At 34.0% G+C, this 17135-nt stretch overlaps 3 protein-coding genes across 3 annotated transcripts; all 3 read right to left on the minus strand.

Moving 5' to 3' along the window:
• Positions 1-1172: 1172 nt before the first annotated feature.
• Positions 1173-5814, minus strand: LOC139857547 (ATP-citrate synthase alpha chain protein 1-like). Its single transcript, XM_071846356.1, has 11 exons — positions 5697-5814; positions 5468-5583; positions 4507-4683; positions 3596-3757; positions 3384-3516; positions 3160-3274; positions 2992-3073; positions 2678-2875; positions 1742-1858; positions 1537-1653; positions 1173-1415 (listed from the first exon to the last, which is right to left on the minus strand). Exons 2-11 carry the CDS (start codon positions 5564-5566, stop codon positions 1344-1346), a joined length of 1272 nt encoding a protein of 423 aa, XP_071702457.1. The 5' UTR covers positions 5567-5583; positions 5697-5814; the 3' UTR covers positions 1173-1343.
• A 2056-nt stretch (positions 5815-7870) lies between these two features.
• LOC139857342 (CRS2-associated factor 2, chloroplastic) lies at positions 7871-11855 on the minus strand. Its single transcript, XM_071846086.1, has 6 exons — positions 11162-11855; positions 10945-11072; positions 10066-10291; positions 9277-9404; positions 9063-9177; positions 7871-8403 (listed from the first exon to the last, which is right to left on the minus strand). Exons 1-6 carry the CDS (start codon positions 11805-11807, stop codon positions 8006-8008), a joined length of 1641 nt encoding a protein of 546 aa, XP_071702187.1. The 5' UTR covers positions 11808-11855; the 3' UTR covers positions 7871-8005.
• A 696-nt stretch (positions 11856-12551) lies between these two features.
• LOC139860196 (uncharacterized) lies at positions 12552-13328 on the minus strand. The gene has a single exon (XM_071848967.1). It carries the CDS (start codon positions 13326-13328, stop codon positions 12552-12554), a length of 777 nt encoding a protein of 258 aa, XP_071705068.1.
• Positions 13329-17135: the final 3807 nt, after the last annotated feature.

The following is a 17135-nucleotide window of genomic DNA, read 5'->3' on the forward strand; positions in this document are numbered from 1 at the left end:
CAACACCCATTGTTTATCTACTATTTTACCTAACTTTCACCTGTTGTTTATCAGTTTACCAGCATATCCGCCAAGTACCCCCACCCTACCCATCAACATACCCATTTTGCCGATCACCAACAAAGATGGTCTTATAAAATAAAGTTATTTCATATGTGTGAGTGGTCTTAGCAACTCCGATTGTTATTATTAGTTTGGATATGGATAAACCATTTATTTGTTAACCAATGTCCAAATGACATTGAGTTTCTTGTGGTTTAAGTACAAGTTATAAAGAATTTCATGATATTCTTATTAGAGTTTTACGAGTTGTCATCATATTTCATATTAGAACAGTTCTTACACAATAACTTTGAAGTTGGTCACGATTTCACACATTGAGGTTGGAATGGGATCTAATATTTTCACGTCTCATTCCAGTGTCTGGTTTGTCTTAATTTCCGATTGATGAACAAGAAGGGGAGATTTTTTATGAGTGGTGATTTGTACCTTGTCATCAATGTATTATGTATTATGTATGCCTTAATGTTCATTCGGCGAATCAATAATTTCTTAGTTGAAGTCATAACAAATCTTTTTTTCTTTTTTGAACAGCAGTACAGGATCACCCGAACTTAACCATCAACGCGTTCATCTCCCGCAGTTGCATAACCCGATCCCAACTGCTGCCCAGAAGGAAACCCGGCCCAATCCAAGGGCATAGGCGGTAAAACCCCCTCCTCAATTGCCCCCACAACGCGATGTGCGGAAGACACCCTTAGGTGGAATTCAAGGGTAAAAGGGCAACCTTGTGTGCAATGCTGCACCCCACGTAAATCGAACTCCCGACCTCTCGCTAAAAGAGGCAAGCCACTACAACACAAAGTTAAAGTCTTAACAATTTAACATTCATATGATACTAACCCTTGGGTCCAGCAGTAGTTGTTACACTATATTGATTATTTTCTTATAATTCAGTTAATTCCATATTATTCTATTATAATGTTATACCGTTATAATCTACACACTTTTAACATGTAAATTGTAACAATTGGCTATTGAAGCCGTTGTGAATGTGTCTGTGTTTCTCCTTCATCTAGTTACTTGCAAGAGGTTTGGTAATGAAATTGTTGTTGCCTAAAAAAAACTATCACTTTTATCTTACTACAAATACAAATCTTAAGAACCATAAATCTCAGTAACAGACATCCGTGAATGGATGGTTATACATTGAACCCACAAATACAAACAATAATACTTTCGGTTAAAATCATATTACACATGATTTGAAAAGAAAAAAAAAAATATTACTCGTACATTATAACGAAACACGAAGTGAAGGAGCTTGATAGAAACCACCAAATCTATGCAGAAACGTTGATGCACTCGATTGCTTGTTTGCATATTCCTGTCATTGTTGCCTCAGGCCCATAAACCTACAACACAAGTCACCATGAATTGACTAATTTACCCTTAATGGGTCAAAAAGTCACCCAAAGTAGTGCATTGCAAAGAGGGAAAAAAAAAAAAAAAAAAAAAAAAAAAAGTCTAGTGTACCTCAATAGGGATGCCAAGTTCAGCTCCAAGTGCGCGCATTCTCGCAAGCCCTTTTTGGTAATTTGGACCTCCTCGTCGCACATAAATGTGCATGTTTGCAGCTTTCAACTTGGATTCCTACATAACAACACCCAAAACTCAGTTTTGCCCTTTCGGTTTAAAAAATAAGACGGTTTGGAGCGTTTTTAATGAGCAAGTAAATTACCTTCTCCTTCATTGCACGAATGATGCCATTGAAAGTGGCTGCAACATCCGTGAAGTTTGCGATTCCACCGCCAACTACAAGGGCCCTCCTTTGGTCATCGGGATCAGCAGTTGCACACTGAAAGTTTATAAAGGAACTATTAGATTTAAGGCCATTAATGAAAAAACCTGTTTACAGTTTTGGTATGTTTTAGGCAAGGTTGAAAAAGACGTGAGAGGAAGACGAGTCGATGACCTTGAAAGGTTGATTCATTCGAGACGAGGTCGAGACAGATAACATTGACTTTCAAATATGATAATATTAAATATAGATATTTCAAACATAAATATCTTAAAAATAAATAATACAAAAAAGATTATATGAAGGTTGCTAAATTCGCTATTCGGGGATTAATCGTCCGGGACTTTGGAAGGAGTAATTGGCAATTCGGGGATTAATTGGATTGTACTGTATACATTTAAACATTAAATTTCAAAAAATAAGTGTAAATATAGAAGAAGACCATTAACATAAACATAAACTTCAACATAATTGTCTAAAATTGTTCATTTTGTTCAAAAACTCTACCGTTCTAGTAAAATTTCATGTTAAAATTGACCGGTTTTGACTTTAACTAACTTTTATTACCAAATTCGATTTTGACCCATCAATCGACATTGACCGATTAATTAAACGGATTTTGAAAAATAAGAACGGACTGCTCTTAAAAATGAGTAATCGGAGATTAATCGGGTTTTTTACAACAGTGGGTGTTAGTTTAAATACTATAAATATATATTTGGGTAAACGCTACTTTTAAGTTTGGGTTCGTTTTGCGGATTCCATCTTTCATCATCCACACATTGTAAACGTGGGACCCGCAAATGAAATTAAAAGTATAAAAAAAAAATTACATAAGAAACAATCAATTAGTTGTAAAATGGCAGAGTAACTTACATCAATGACGGCTCGAGCATATTGAAGAACTTCTTCTTCATTGGGTGCACCACTGTATTCTGCATAGTTTCCAAGTTCCGAAGCATAACCGAGATCTCCAACCGTATCTGCATAAATGACACTTGCACCACCACCAGCAACCATGGTCCAAATCCGTCCTTTAGGGTTAAGAACCGTGAACTTTAGAGATGCACTAGTCTAAGAAAATGACAAACAGAACATTAAAAAACTAACATAACTTTTAAAAAAACGCAAATTCAAAGATACGAACAATAACTTTCTAATAATATTTGTATTTGTATACTCATATGTACCTTTTCATCGAGTCCATGGATAAAGCTCTCGGTAGGACTCATAACACTTCCAAAGGGCATCGGGAAATCGATATTTCCCCACCTGTGTGAATAGATTATAGGTGTCAAATTCAAAATAAAAATTAAATAAAATAAACTACAAAAAATAAAAATAAAAAAGTGGTGTACTTTTTGAAGTTCTTGAAAGTAGCAGTGTCGTCAAGCTCGCCTCTCATATCAAGAGGATAAGGTTTGCCTTCTACTAACGTGAACGGATTCATTTCTAGGAAAGTGAAGTCCAAATCTATATTCAAGAAAACATGAAGATCAATACTAGATTTATTAAAAAACGTTTACATATGTCAGTCGGCACCAAAAAAAGAATTTTGGAAGACAAAGTGATTTCTTTTTACCTAAAAATAGAGAATATATGTTACTAATAAACTCCTCAATTATAGATTTGTACTCCAACGGAAGGGTTGCAACAAGTGGAGCACATATCTCTTGATTCAACGATACCCCTGTGGGTAAAAAGACTGTTTTCACCTGTACTCACAATAAAAATGTGTATTAAAAACTTGAACTTTAAACGGAAATGTTAAATAATAGATACACAATTATGTACCTTTTCCCAATTCTCTTCGATATCAATTCCTCCACATTCTGAAAAGCTTATGCTACACCCTAACCGCTCGGAAACAATGTTGATATAAAACTCTTCATTGTGTGGAACAAACGGTTCGACAATGAATGTGGTTATGGGGCCTTTGCACCCTCCCATCACAACCTATGACATTCAAAGAATTTTTATCAGCTAGCACATATACTATGCACTGGTGGCACATAATAACAATCGGTCTTTTCTATTTCATTAGATTTTTCACAGTTTATATTACTCCATAGCGAAAACTGTAAGTGACAAAATAACAAGTTTTTTCCTTTTCAAAATATATCACAAACTAAGGATATAAACTAAATTTGTACCTTTGATCACAAAGATGATTAATCAAACACTACATAATCTTAAAATATATCAAAACATAAAAACTAATAAGCCCCAAAATCCTGGATTGGTATATCATTTGACATAATACTTATATTTGATACTTTTAAATTTAGCTTAGTGAAGGATAGCTAAAGTAGATACATCCCTATACGAATTAAGTTTTTGACAAATGAAAACACTCTTTATTGTACTAGCTAGTGAGCGGGTCAATGTGAGCTATAAAATATGAAATAATGAGCCTGTTTGTAATTAGTATTAGTAGTATTAACATATATAACTATAGAATATTAACATTGACTAGCCCCATTTAGTTGGTGGTCCATGTCACCATAATTATTAATGCGCCTCCACTATTTATGTAGTATTTGTTTAGGAGTTTTGAAACAAAACCACAAGAAACAAACCGGACCAAACTGGACAAAACTGTAATTATATGGTGCGATTTATGGTCCTTGATTTTCCATTTATTGGTTATCGGCCTTGGTCCGGTTCGTGGACCACGTACGACACTTTAAATTTGTAACAGTTACCTCTTTGCCAAGTCGTTCGTTGACAAATTCGATAACTTGAGCCAAATCAAGATTTAAGGCAACAAGTCCACTCTTGCCACGCTTTCCGAATAACATGTCGGGTTTCACAACCAGCTTTGATGAAGATATCCATGGTTCTCTCTCTATCAGTTCTTTGAAGTCAGTTGACTCTGTAACCTAATGCACCAAAAAAACTATCATTGAAAATATCATGTCACAAAGTTTTTACTTATAGTAAGGTTGTGTTTGATATAAGATAATAATTGAGCATTGAATTGTTCAAAATCTGAATGATTCAAAGATTGTGATTGAACTTATTTCTGTACGACAATAATCTGTTTGAATATCATTCTAAATGAACTTTATGAATTATGTAAAATACATGTATTAACCTTTTAAATGTACAAATTAAAGAACATAATAGTTTGATAATTGTTCTAAATATAATTTAAGGAGAATATTAATAAAAATTAGGTGCTAAATGGTTAGGAGATTATTTCAACTCTAAACGGTTTGCTGAACGATTCAACATCATTATTCATTCATGTCATTCAGATGTCACTAACAAACGCAGACACAATAGTTCAACATTCATTGCTGAACAATTCTCTAGAGTCAATCAAATGCACCCTAAGTCATACTTTAGTATTTTGTACTAATAATTTTTTATTACCGTATTTATTTTACATTAGTGCTTAGAGATCATCCATAATAATGGATTACTCTTAATTTATTTACTTTACCATATTCCAATCTACAAAGCCCTACTGGGATCGCAAAAACTGAATCAAAATGGTTGTTAAATACATAAAACAATGCAACTTTAACCAATAAATATATGCGATCACTGTATCATTTGAAGCCATAATCACATTCCCAAATTACAAAAGGATTAGGGCACCAAATAAGAAAAAACTATAAATCTTAGAATAATAATAAGTAATCAAGAAGGCATTTTTACCTGTGCAGATCTAATGGGCAATTCAGACCCAGAAATCCTCTTAAAATGCTCCTTGACCAACCTCTTTGAATCATATTCTCTAATCTTCTTGCGTGCCATTTTCGATCCTTAAAACTCTGTTTTTCATTGAAGACAGCAACATTAAACTCAAATTCACATCAAATTACTCAACTTTAACAAAACCCAGATGATAAAATCGAATGAAGATTGATAAATTTTAAAACTTTACCTGTGAGTGATGGGATATAAAATGCTGGTGAGTTGGTGAAGTAGTTGTTGAAAGATACAATACAACTGATACTCAAAGAATGTTGAACTAAAATACTTAGCAATTTATAGTTGAATTGGTGGGTCTTATTTATTTATTTTATTAAAAAGAATTTGGTGTGTTGTTTTTGACAAAATTGAGTTCTTGATCTTTCTACCAGTCACGGTCTATATACTCAATATAAAATTTTGGTAAAAGGATTTGCATTGCTATAATTATTTTTACTTTTTACTACAGTTCGGTTAAACATGGTTATGGGATCTGTTATGAACAGTACATACTACTAATTTACCATGTTATGGGTTAAACAAAAATTGTGGGTCTATGAAATTAACTCAAGAAATATTCAATATCCTACAAGTTGAGTCGAGCGGAGTTCGAGCTACTCGAGTAGAGTTTTGAGTCGAGCTCGAGTATTAAAATTGCTCGGCTCAAGAGGTTCCCGAGTCTGAACGAGCAACTGTACATCACATTCTACCATCGTTTTTATATAGAAAATAACACATTTCCTTTATTTTTGTTGAAACTTCGAGTTGAGTCGAGTTAGATCAAGTCGAGCATAAAAATATCGAGTTGAGTCGAGTTAAGCTTGAAAACATTGAGCGATTAATATTAGATATGTTATGTAATGTTAACATTATATCTATTTAATTCGAGTTCAGCCGAGCTTAAAATTATAGGTTAATTGGTCGAGTCGAGTTCGAGCTTGGAAAATCAAGCGAGACCAAGCTCAAACCAAGTTTCTAGTGTTCTAATCGAGTTGAGCTTGAAATTGACTATGCTATTTTAACAACGGTTTTTGAAGTCCTAATGGGGCTCACCAGAAGTGAAGCCACTCACCCGATCATATACGTGCCACATATCGGGAGGAACCCACGGGACCCACACCATAAGGTAACCCCCCATGACGTTCTAACGCGGGACATGTCGCAACCTCCGAAACCCGGATATCCGGGGTACGTACCACTGAGCTAAGCGCACAAGTGGTAATTTTATAAGAATATTGTTCTAAGCAGGATTCGAACCCTTGACCTTAAGGTCAAAGGGGCTCCTTGATAACGCTAGGCCAAAGGTCCTTTGGTTGGATATTTGAGTCGAATCGAAATTGAAAATGTATTGACTCGACTTAATTACACCCCAATTAGTGGGGTCCGGAGCAAGCGTTAGCGTTGTCTAAAGGATAGAGCTTTTGTTTGCGATTTGGTTCGAGTCTGGCCTAATATTACGGTTGGGGTTTAGGTTTGTGTTGGTTAAGTGGTAAGGCCTAAGTTTAAATTAGTTCTACTCGCCTAAAACCTTGAACCGCTTTGAGTTAATATCATCATAACTCAGTCATATTATTTTAGTATTTACCACGATACAATAGTTGATTAAATGTAATTTATTTTTCTATAATCATATTTTCACTAATTAATTGTTTTTATAAGCGTTAAAATACCATTCAACGAAAGTTGCTCTATTTTTAATGAAGTCAGCAAGAGGCGAACTTATTTTATAGGCGAACAGTTGGTGCATCACCACACATATTTGACTATCTTAAACATTCTTTCTAATTCTAATATTTAAATGCAGTGGCTATTTGATGTTGCAAATTTAAGCTCTTAAATTTTGACTAATATTCAAGTCACTTTAGCAGGCAGCAGTTTATTCGTTCGTTTGATATTTTTTAAAGAGAGTTTTTAATTTAAAAATATAAAAAAGACTAGCAAGAAGTTAATACATTCGGTGAATCTAAGATCTATCTTTGATCTACACCAACACAACACCTAGTGACGGAGGATTTAAAGGGCTAAGGCTATGGTCCCCTCAAAAATTTATGTCCTTACTAGTAATTTTTATAGTTTCAAGAACTAAATATGATAATATCAAATCTTAACTCCACCCAATTAAAAATTAGAACATATAGAGACTACATTATTCTGAACTTTATGGAGCCTATAATATATAAGAGACTACATGTTTTGATTAAGTTATTTTGGCCCCTCATTGTTAGTATTCAAGCTCCGTCACTAATAACACCACGACAAAACTAAATAACAAACTTGAGAGGCAGACATTTATTTTGAGACGTATAGGTAGCAAATTATTTAGACATGTCAATATATATGTAATGTACTTGTAAAAAAGCGTATCAATGAAAAAAAGAAATATGATCTAGGATTTATAAGTAAAAAATAGCAAACTAAATATCTTGAATTTCATGATAATTCAAAGATGATTACTTGATTTCTGCTATTATATATACACATTGAAATCGGCATCACTTTTTATCACCAGTTTCGGTTTGGTCTCCATTCATCACCATCACTGAACTGCTCTGCAATAAAATCAACCGGCAATGTTCTCGGAGGAGCTGACTTTTCACTAAAGTCGACATATTCGTTATCCGATTCTTCATCATCAAAGTAGTCTTCGTCTTCACTATAATCCTCTTCTTCACTTTGACTTTTTTGGTTAGACACGATCACAGCAGGATACGAATGATCCGTTACTTGTGAAATCTTCTCAAATTCCTCCACCACCTTTAACAGATCGTCGGGGCCTAGGCCGATATCTTCTACCAACATTGCGTTGCTTGATTCGATAGCTCGTCTCCATAATGATGTTATTCTAGGACTTGATATTGATGATCTAATATCTGACTTGTAAAAGTCAACGGTAGTGTTTTCTGATGCAAGAAACAAAATTAATAATTAGACAAACCAGAAGTAGTATGACCCTACTTACTGAAATTTAAAAGTGACAAGTTCAGCCCATGTACATAAGAACAGGTTAATTTGGGTTGCTACTAATAGCAAGGTTGCAAAACGCTTATCGCGGAGTAATCAGTCGTGTTGTGTTTTAAAGGGAGCAATCAGCAAATAGGGGATTAACCGGATGTTGACTAAGTTTGACTTTGACTGATTAATCCCTACTTTGACTGATTAATCCATAATTTGACCAATTAATCCTCGTTGACCAAGGGTTAGACCCAATTTTTGACCGATTTTGATTAATCGGTTCGGACCTCTACAACACTGACTGATAGTTAATTATATAAAAAAAAAAAAAATCAAATGGTGAAACAGTTCATTGTATATTTAAGTACTTACATATGCATAAAAATCTCCTAAAGTACTTTTTCAAAGAACGGGACCGTTTTTGTTTTGTAACACACATCGTTTTTTCGATATATTGACTTTGACTTATGAACCATTAACTGACAAAGACATGTTACCCAATCTCTTTATGAAGTTGCAAAGTCAGACAAATATTTTATCTCCCAAACCAGATAAGTCGTTCTACATAAGCAAGAACTCATGGTACAAATTTTTGTAAGATACTTACCCGAACAACTATGATCAGTTGCAATATTGTCATGGTACATAGATTTCCAGCCATGACCTCTCCAAATCAAGATTTGTTCATCATCAAAAGATAGCAGCACACATGGGACCAATTCCTAGACAAATCAATTATTTTAGTCGCATCACGGATAATATATAGATTAAATTTTTTACATTGTAGTAGCTAAAATCACATTGAGACAAGATCTACAAACCTTTAACTTAGCGCCAAGCTTCTTGTAATCACTGGCATGCATCCCTCTACAATCAATCTTCACTAACGAAGACTGTTCAAAAGCATTTCTCACATCTTTTACTAAAGTGAGATACACTCCGTTTTTCGCTGTACAACAGACAATTAATTGGCTAAATCAGAACAAAAATCAAGTAAAAGTAAAACAATTTGACCCATGAAGTGCCAACTCAATCATTAGCAGTTTCATAACTGCATCCAAAAGAAGTAAATGGCATGTCTTTAATGTATAATATAAAGAGAACAATAAGTCAATATCCTCAAAGTTGGAAAAGTCGTGAGATGGATACGAGTCGGTTGGGACTTCCAAACGACTAGTAAGTCGAGTCGGACGTTGACTAACATTGACTCTTAGCAATATATATATTTTTACATATGTATATCTTACACATAAATATATCAAACGTAAATCTTATACATATATGGCAGAAAATCTAAGTATACAAATATTGAAATTCTAACCCAACTTTGACTAGCCTTGACTTTAACCATTCAGACCCGACTCAAACCGACTTTTAAGTAGATACTCGGATAGAAAAGGTGAATTACTATAATTTTCAGTTATATGCATGCTCTTCATCTAGTCTGTTAATCAAAAAGCTTTTTGACTAGATTAAAAGGTCAACATTAAATGATCGAAATCAGGACTATCAACAATCTATATCCATCACAAAAACACAATACGCATCTATGTAACATTAACAGTAAATTTTTATCCAAGAAAAAAAAAACTCGAAGAGTAATTTGTTACCTAGTTTGCATATTGGGGGAAGTTTTTTCCCTTTCATTCTCAACTCATCGGCTTCTTCTTTAGTTAGCCCTTCGGGTGCTTCTTGTATAAGTTTAGGGTAAACCGGAGTTGCCGGTTTCCATAGCATCACCGGATATTTTGGACGATTATGAGGATCATAATGCCTACCACGAAATAAATAAAGCACACCACCCGTTCTAAGTATAATCTTCCCACCCGTCTTCTCCTGATATTTTAACCACTCTTTAGCCACTACCAACAAGAACAAAAACAAACTACGACTACATAATTTCCATAAAAAATTTAAAAACTATAACCACTTTACAGCATAACTAAGGCTACATAATTTCCATTAAAAATTTAAAGCTAACACCACTTTATAATATACGAATAAAAACCTGAAATTCCATAATGGTATACATAAAGATCCTAAACCGTAAATGGGTAAACAGATAAAGTTTTCTTTGTTCATGCTACCCGAGAAAGGGGTATTTTTTCCATTAATAAATAGAACTATAACCACTTTATAACATATATACGATTATACTAATCAAACCCTGAAATTCCACAATGGTATACCTAGAGTTCCTAAAACCATAAACGGGTAAACAGATGATGTTTACTATTTTTTTCTCTCGATGCCCAACTCGATAACTTGGCAACTAGGTTAAAAACTTATAAAACTCAAAGTCAAAGTAAGTCAACATCCGAGTTCTCCCTGAGTTCCGAGCTCTCCAACCTTGGCCACCTGATATACTAGCATAGGTTTGTATTTAAGATCTGTGAGGCCCGAACCAATAAGCTATCACTTTAAATATCCTAAAACCGTGATAAAAACCAAAACATGCGAAATGAGTAGCTTTAATCAAGTTAAAGAACCTGAAGAACGCGAGAAATGTTTCTCATATCGACGGTAGGAACACCAAGACACCGAACTTTACAAACGGGATCCCTCCTCCAATGCGAATGTATCAATTCCAACATATTATGAGTCAATCCATCCCTTCCTACATTATCCATTACAATGTGCTATAACAGTTTAATCAAAGTTCATTTCAATCAACTTGTACAATGTGCATTAATATCAGTAACTTACCAAGATTCACCTGACGATTACTAGAAACATGTCGTTTAACAAGCTCTTGTCTTTCAGCTCGGCTCAACGGCTTCCCAAGAACTTCATCCCTCGGCTTGAGTTCAAAATTCCCATTCCCAATTTCAAACTCTTTCAACATTTCCAACTTTTTCCCATTTTGCCTCTGATCTGAAGACTCAAAAAGCTTGATCTTTTTAGTTTGTTTCTTCAACGGCGCTTTACCGGTCCACGGCCGTGGCATGGTCGGCGGCGCAAACGGTAAAAAAGCCGGCTCACGGATGGCAATCGGCTTGACACGTGGGATTTCAGAGTAACTGAATTGGAACTCGAATGGTGCACCGGGGAGTTGGTAGGAGACGCCGGATTCGCCGATGACGACGGAACGGTCTCCGTCGGAGGAGACGACGGTGTTGGGGTGGATGGGTTTGTAGTATTTGGAACGGTGGTGGAAGGATTTGAAAGCTGGGTTGGGGTTAGGGTTAGGGTTGGGTTTGGGTTGTGGGTGTTTGGGGGTTTTAGTGAGAGGTGGATATTTGGGAATGGGGATTGGGGGTTTGATGGTGTTGGAATTGGACGTTGGTTGTGGTGGTGGTGAAGGGAGGGAGGTGAAGAGATTAGGATTTGGGAGTGATGATAATATTGCCATTTTTCGGTTGAATGTGGTTGTGGTGGGGGGTTTGGTTAGTTAGAAAAATGAGGGACATCCACACTAGCATTAGCTAGTTTTTTTCCAGGGAAAATAATTAAATGGAAAAAGAAAAAAAAAAAAAAAAAAAAAACTTACAAAAGAAAAATGATGATAAAGAATAAATGTGTTATTGAGTTGAATGTAAAATTAAACAAAAAAAAAAGAAGAAATTTAAGTTTTTTTTTTTACGAACAACTCAAAATATGAATGAAAATTGAAATATTGATGTCCGGTCGTACCATAGTTTTTCGGGGTTTGAAAAAATGTAAAGGAAAAAACTTATATTGCATTTCTTTCGACCGGGTACGGAAGACACCATTAAAGACATGGAAAGTAAATCTAAGCCATTTATTTGTATATTGACGTTCAAACGCTCTCCGCCAAGGAAATATTAATAAATCATAAATCAAGCCGCCTAACGTTTAACATAAGCCCTGCAGGCCACTTTCAATTCTTAAGAGCACTCTTATTCATGACGCAATGTCATGGATAAACTGACTGACACATCAGCACCACATCAGCACATTCTCTCCTCCTTCATCCCATGACATACCAAAGACTAAACGCTGACATCCATGACACAATGTCATGGAATAAATTTTTTTTTTAAATTTTTTTTATTAATTAAACATTACATTATTATTAAAAACAAATACAAATATAAAAATTCGAAATATAAAATTACATTAAATAAAATTTAAATTACTCGTCGTCTTCGTCCTCGTACTCGTCTTCATCTTCGTCCTCGCACTCGTCGTCGTCTTCGTCTTCGTCCTCATCTTCATCTTGGTTATTAGTACCCGAAGGTCCTGGTTCTTCATTGTCATTGACATGCTCGGGAATTGCGGAAGGTCCTGATGCTGGGTTATACCTGATACGCGCATTCGGTGGTAAATTCCATATGTGTTCGATAAGCTGATCTCGAAGAAACAGATGAATGATAGAATCGCGTAGTTCTTTGTCCATTCGGAGTTGTGTATCAAACCTTTCTCGTATTGATAATGCACGACGAGCAGGCTGATAATCCTCCTCTAACCCACAAAATGCTCGACCATTATCTTCAGTTATCATATTGTGTAAAATCACGCACGTATACATAATGCTTTGGATTTTCTCGATATAGAACTGTCGTGCAGGATGTTTAATGATTGCCCAACGACCCTGAAGTACACTGAATGCTCGTTCGATATCCTTTCTTGCTGCCTCTTGGTACCGTTTGAATTTGGATAATTTTGGTTCAACCGTACTTTTGAACGATTTCACAAGTGTCGACCAATCCGGATATATGCCGTCCGCTAAATAATAGCCCCGTGTAAAACTCAACCCATTCACTGTATAGTTACACAGTGGAGATCTATCTTCAAGAAACTCTTTAAATAAATCGGATTGGTTTAACACATTGATATCATTATTTGAACCAGCCGGTCCAAAGTAAGCGTGCCAAATCCATAAATCATAGGAGGCGACCGCTTCCAACATTATTGTTGGGTGACCATGATCGCCTCGTGTGTATTACCCTTTTCAAGTAACTGGACAATTTTTTCAAGCCCAATGCATACAATCTAGACTACCGAGCATACCCGGAAAACCATGGATTTCCTCATGTTTTCTAGTTAAACGTATATCGGAGGCATTCGGTTTTCTTAAATATTCGTTCGAAAATAAATATATAACACTTTTGCAATAATTTTCTAAACACAGATACGATGTGCTTTCACCAATATGCAAATACTCGTCAAAAATATCGAGAGCAACACCGTATGCTAATTGTCGTATAGCCGATGTAATTTTTTGATAAACAGTTAACCCGAGTAAACCGGTTGCATCCCGTCTTTGATGAAAATATTTAAAGTATGAAGGAACTGGTTCTTGAGAATAACTAAGTATACCTGCGGAGATACGGTTAAACAGTCGACTGCTCATTCGAAAACGTCTTTGGAATTTATCTTTGGGAAATATTGGTGTGTCGGAAAAGTAATCATTTCACAATAGTGCAGCCCTTCCTGCCCGATCTCTCGGAAAATATCTTCTTGGAGCTCTTAGGATAGGTTCACAAGTTTCTTCTTCGTCGGCGTCTAAAAAATCAAGCATTTCGAGTTGTCACTCCGGATTGTACGCACTTGCTAGTTCCATAACATTTCCGAAATCGTAATCGTTAAGATACAAGTTATTCATTTTTTGTAGTAGGTTTTAATATGAAGTGTGTTGTAATATTTGAGTGTGTTGAGCGAAGGAAGTGGGTATATGTTTAGATGTGGAGTGTGGTATATAAAGGATTGAAAATGGAAAAAAAAATTAAATAAAACTGAAATATGATGAAAATATATCCGTTGGAAAGAAACTAACGGCTACGTACACGTTCTTCTTCAAGTCATCGGATGAAAAAGTGGAGCACAGTCAGTGAACGGCGGCCCAACATGAAAGGACCCGTTCATATACATTATAAACGATTCACAACAGTTGATTACATCGCGAGGTATTTGACCTCTATATGATACATTTTACAAACATTGTATTCGTTTTTAAAAGACAAACTTTCATTTCATCGAAAGTTGACAGCATGCATACCATTTCATTGGTAACTAGTAGCTGCCAGTACATAGGATATGGACTGGTAATCTAAGAATTAGGGAACAGACACCCTAATTGACGCGAATCCTAAAGATAGATCTATTGGGCCTAACAAACCCCATCCAGAGTACCGGATACTTTAGTACTTCGAAATTTATATCATGTCCGAAGGAGGATCCCGGAATGATAGGGGATATTCTTATACATATCTAGTTAATGTCGGTTACCAGGTGTTCACCATATGAATGATTATTTTTGTCTCTATGCATGGGACGTATATTTATGAGAACTGGAAATGAAATTCTTGTGGTCTATTAAAATGATGGAAATAAATGATTATGATAAACTAATGAACTCACCAACCTTTTGGTTGACACTTTAAAGCATGTTTATTCTCAGGTGTTAAAGAAATCTTCCGCTGTGCATTTGCTCATTTTAAAGATATTACTTGGAGTCTTTCATAGCATATTTCGAAGAACGTTGCATTCGAGTCATTGAGTTCATCAAAGATTATTATTAAATCAATTTATAGTTGGATAGTGGATATTATGAAATGGTATGCATGCCTGTCAATTTTCGATGTAAAGAAAATTTGTCTTTTAAAAACGAATGCAATGTTTGTAAAATGTATCATATAGAGGTCAAATACCTCGCAATGTAATCAACTATTGTGAATCGTTTATAATGTATATGAACGGGTCCTTTCAAACGACTCGAATGCAACGTTTTTTGAAATATGCCATGAATGACTCCAAGTAATATCTCTAAAATGAACAAATGCACAGCGGAAAATTTCTTTCATACATGAGAATAAACATGCTTTCAAGTGTCAACCAAAAGGTTGGTGAGTTCATTAGTTTATCGTAATCCATCATTTCCATAATTTTAATAGACTACAATATTTCATTTATTCAATAATCATACACTCATAAGTGTTTAAAATTCATTCATATGGATTGAACACCTGGTAACCGACATTAACAAAATGCATCTAGAATATCCCCAAACATATAAACATCGAAGTACTAAAGCAGTTCAAATTCTCTGACTGGGGCGTGTCAAAGCCCATAGATCTATCTTTAGGATTCGCGTCAATTGGTGGCAATTATAATAAACACCAATTCTTAGGCTACCAAGTTCAACAAGGGCGATATCCGGTATAACAATTCAACCATAGAATGTAGTTTCGATTACTTGTGTCTATTTCGTAAAACATTTATAAAAGCAGCGCATGTATTCTCAGTCCCAAAAATATATATTGCAAAAGCATTTAAAAGGGGAGCAAATGAAACTCACAATACAATATTTTGTAGTAAAAATATTCATACGACGATACTGAACAATGCAGGATTGGCCTTGGATTCACGAACCTATATCAGTTTAATATACCAAATAATATTATAAACATATAATTGGCAATAAATCAAGTATTATAATATATATATATATATATACACATATATATATATATATATACACATATATATATATATATATATACATATATATATATATATATATATATATATATATATATATATATATATATATATATATATATATATATATAGTTATAGTTATAAAATAGTTATAGAAATCTTATACTTGATATATATTTATTAATATCATTTATTAAATTTTAAAAGCATATTTTAATATTAATACTTATCAATGTATTTTAACTATTATATTTTATAATTTATCATTTATTATATTTAAATTTTAGTTATTATTATAGATTAATGTTTGTCGTAATATATATTAAAAATATAATAACCCGAACTTTTCCATGTTTATATATATTAAATGAAATTGATATTTATATGATTAAGTATTTCCAACATGTTAAGCAATCAAACTTGTTAAGACTTGATTAATTGAAATAGATTTCATATAGACAATTGACCACCCAAGTTGACCGGTGATTCACGAACGTTAAAACTTGTAAAAACTATATGATGACATATATATGATTATATATATAGTTAACATGATATTATGATAAGTAGGTATCTCATTAGGTATTTTAACAATGAGTTATATACATAAAATTGAGTTTATTGAATTAAGAAACTCGAAACGATATATATAACGATTATCGTTATAACAACGTCTTACTAAATACATATGAATCATATTAAGATATTGATACACTATGTTTAATCATGATAAATGATAAGTAAACATGTCATTAAGTGTATTAACAATGAACTACATATATAAAAACAAGACTACTAACTTAATGATTTCGAAACGAGACATATATGTAACGATTATCGTTATAACAACATTTAACTGTATATATATCATACTAAGATATATTAATATATTATAATATCATGATAATGTAATAATTTAACATCTCTTTAGATATAATAAACAATGGGTTAACAACATTTAACAAGATCGTTAACCTAAAGGTTTCAAAACAACATTTACATGTAACGACTAACGATGATTTAACGACTCAGTTAAAATGTATATACATGTAGTGTTTTAATATGTATTCATACACTTTTGAAAGACTTCAAGAAACTTATCAAAATACTTCTACTTAACAAAAATGCTTACAATTACATCCTCGTTCAGTTTCATCAACAATTCTACTCGTATACACCAGTATTCGTAATCGTACAATACACAGCTTTTAGATGTATGTACTATTGGTATATACACTCCAATGATCAGCTCTTAGCAGCCTATGTGAGTCACCTA

This window comes from Rutidosis leptorrhynchoides, chromosome 7, assembly GCF_046630445.1.
Source record: "Rutidosis leptorrhynchoides isolate AG116_Rl617_1_P2 chromosome 7, CSIRO_AGI_Rlap_v1, whole genome shotgun sequence".
Lineage (NCBI taxonomy): Eukaryota > Viridiplantae > Streptophyta > Magnoliopsida > Asterales > Asteraceae > Rutidosis > Rutidosis leptorrhynchoides.

Coding starts and splice junctions, on each gene's coding strand:
- LOC139860196 (XM_071848967.1), bottom strand. CDS start 13,328: ATGTTGGAAGCGGTCGCCTCCTATGATTTATGGATTTGGCACGCTTAC.
- LOC139857547 (XM_071846356.1), bottom strand. CDS start 5,566: ATGGCACGCAAGAAGATTAGAGAATATGATTCAAAGAGGTTGGTCAAG. Junction 1,654..1,741: donor TTCGTGCAATGAAGGAGAAG/GTAATTTACTTG, acceptor GTTGTTATGTAG/GAATCCAAGTTGAAAGCTGC. Junction 1,416..1,536: donor AACTTGGCATCCCTATTGAG/GTACACTAGACT, acceptor CTTGTGTTGTAG/GTTTATGGGCCTGAGGCAAC.
- LOC139857342 (XM_071846086.1), bottom strand. CDS start 11,807: ATGGCAATATTATCATCACTCCCAAATCCTAATCTCTTCACCTCCCTC. Junction 10,292..10,944: donor ACATTTCTCGCGTTCTTCAG/GTTCTTTAACTT, acceptor TTAAAATATCAG/GAGAAGACGGGTGGGAAGAT. Junction 8,404..9,062: donor AACTGATCATAGTTGTTCGG/GTAAGTATCTTA, acceptor TTCTTGCATCAG/AAAACACTACCGTTGACTTT.